The sequence below is a fragment of the Penaeus monodon genome, chromosome 22 (assembly GCF_015228065.2).
Source record: "Penaeus monodon isolate SGIC_2016 chromosome 22, NSTDA_Pmon_1, whole genome shotgun sequence".
NCBI lineage: Eukaryota > Metazoa > Arthropoda > Malacostraca > Decapoda > Penaeidae > Penaeus > Penaeus monodon.
Window position 1 is genome coordinate 33305947 of NC_051407.1, and position 762 is coordinate 33306708.

At 47.2% G+C, this 762-nt stretch overlaps 1 protein-coding gene across 1 annotated transcript in view; it reads left to right on the plus strand.

Moving 5' to 3' along the window:
• Positions 1-762, plus strand: part of LOC119587095 — a gene marked incomplete at its 3' end in the record, with an annotated part of 7275 nt that extends 6513 nt beyond the window's left edge. The window contains 1 exon segment of the mRNA XM_037935844.1: positions 110-762. Coding sequence (XP_037791772.1) covers positions 110-496 — 387 coding nt within the window.

Here is a 762-nt window from a genome sequence, read left to right on the forward strand (position 1 = left end):
GAGTACATGAGACACACTACATATAGACCTAATTTTAATATGAAATGCTCTAAAACATTTACGTAGGTTTGTTAGCTTTGTTATTTTCAAGATGGCGTTCTTTCACCAGGGGAAAGAAATTTACTACTATATCCAAGAAACAAAGAAGGTGTTGAAAAACGTTTTCAATCTTCCCCCTGAAACGAAGTCTCCTCCCTGCGACACGACAGAACACGTATACGAGGAACTCACTTACATGTGCTTACCTATTTTCGATGGCCAACGCTATAGTTCCTTGAGTCCGCCTGTTGCTGGAGCTTCCGCCATGGCTGCGCGAACTAAAGCGCCCGCCCGTGGAGGAAGTCCTCTACTCAGGGAGCACGAGTGGCAGATCAAGACCATGATGGTGCTGGAGTTCGCCAAGGAGTTCTGCAACGGTGACAGCAGACGTTACAGCGAGATGCTCAATCAATTTCTGGAAAGGCAAGGACTGACCCCTTTCGTGTGGGACTGTTAGCAGGACGTTCTCAGGAGGCGAGGTAACCAAAGGGCGTGCGAAGGCAGCCTCGGCCAAGGACATCTTCAGCAATCCTTCCACGTTGAACGAGCGGAGAGAAGGGTTTACACGCTTCCTCAAACGCAACAAAACGGCAAGCGTCGATGATGCAGGACGGTCTAGGTAGGGTTTAGAGGAGAGGGAATTAGAAGTGCTGGAAGAGGGAATGTTTGATAATGATGTACATGTTTCTGAAGTGATTAACAGTTGTTGAAAGAATTTCAGTT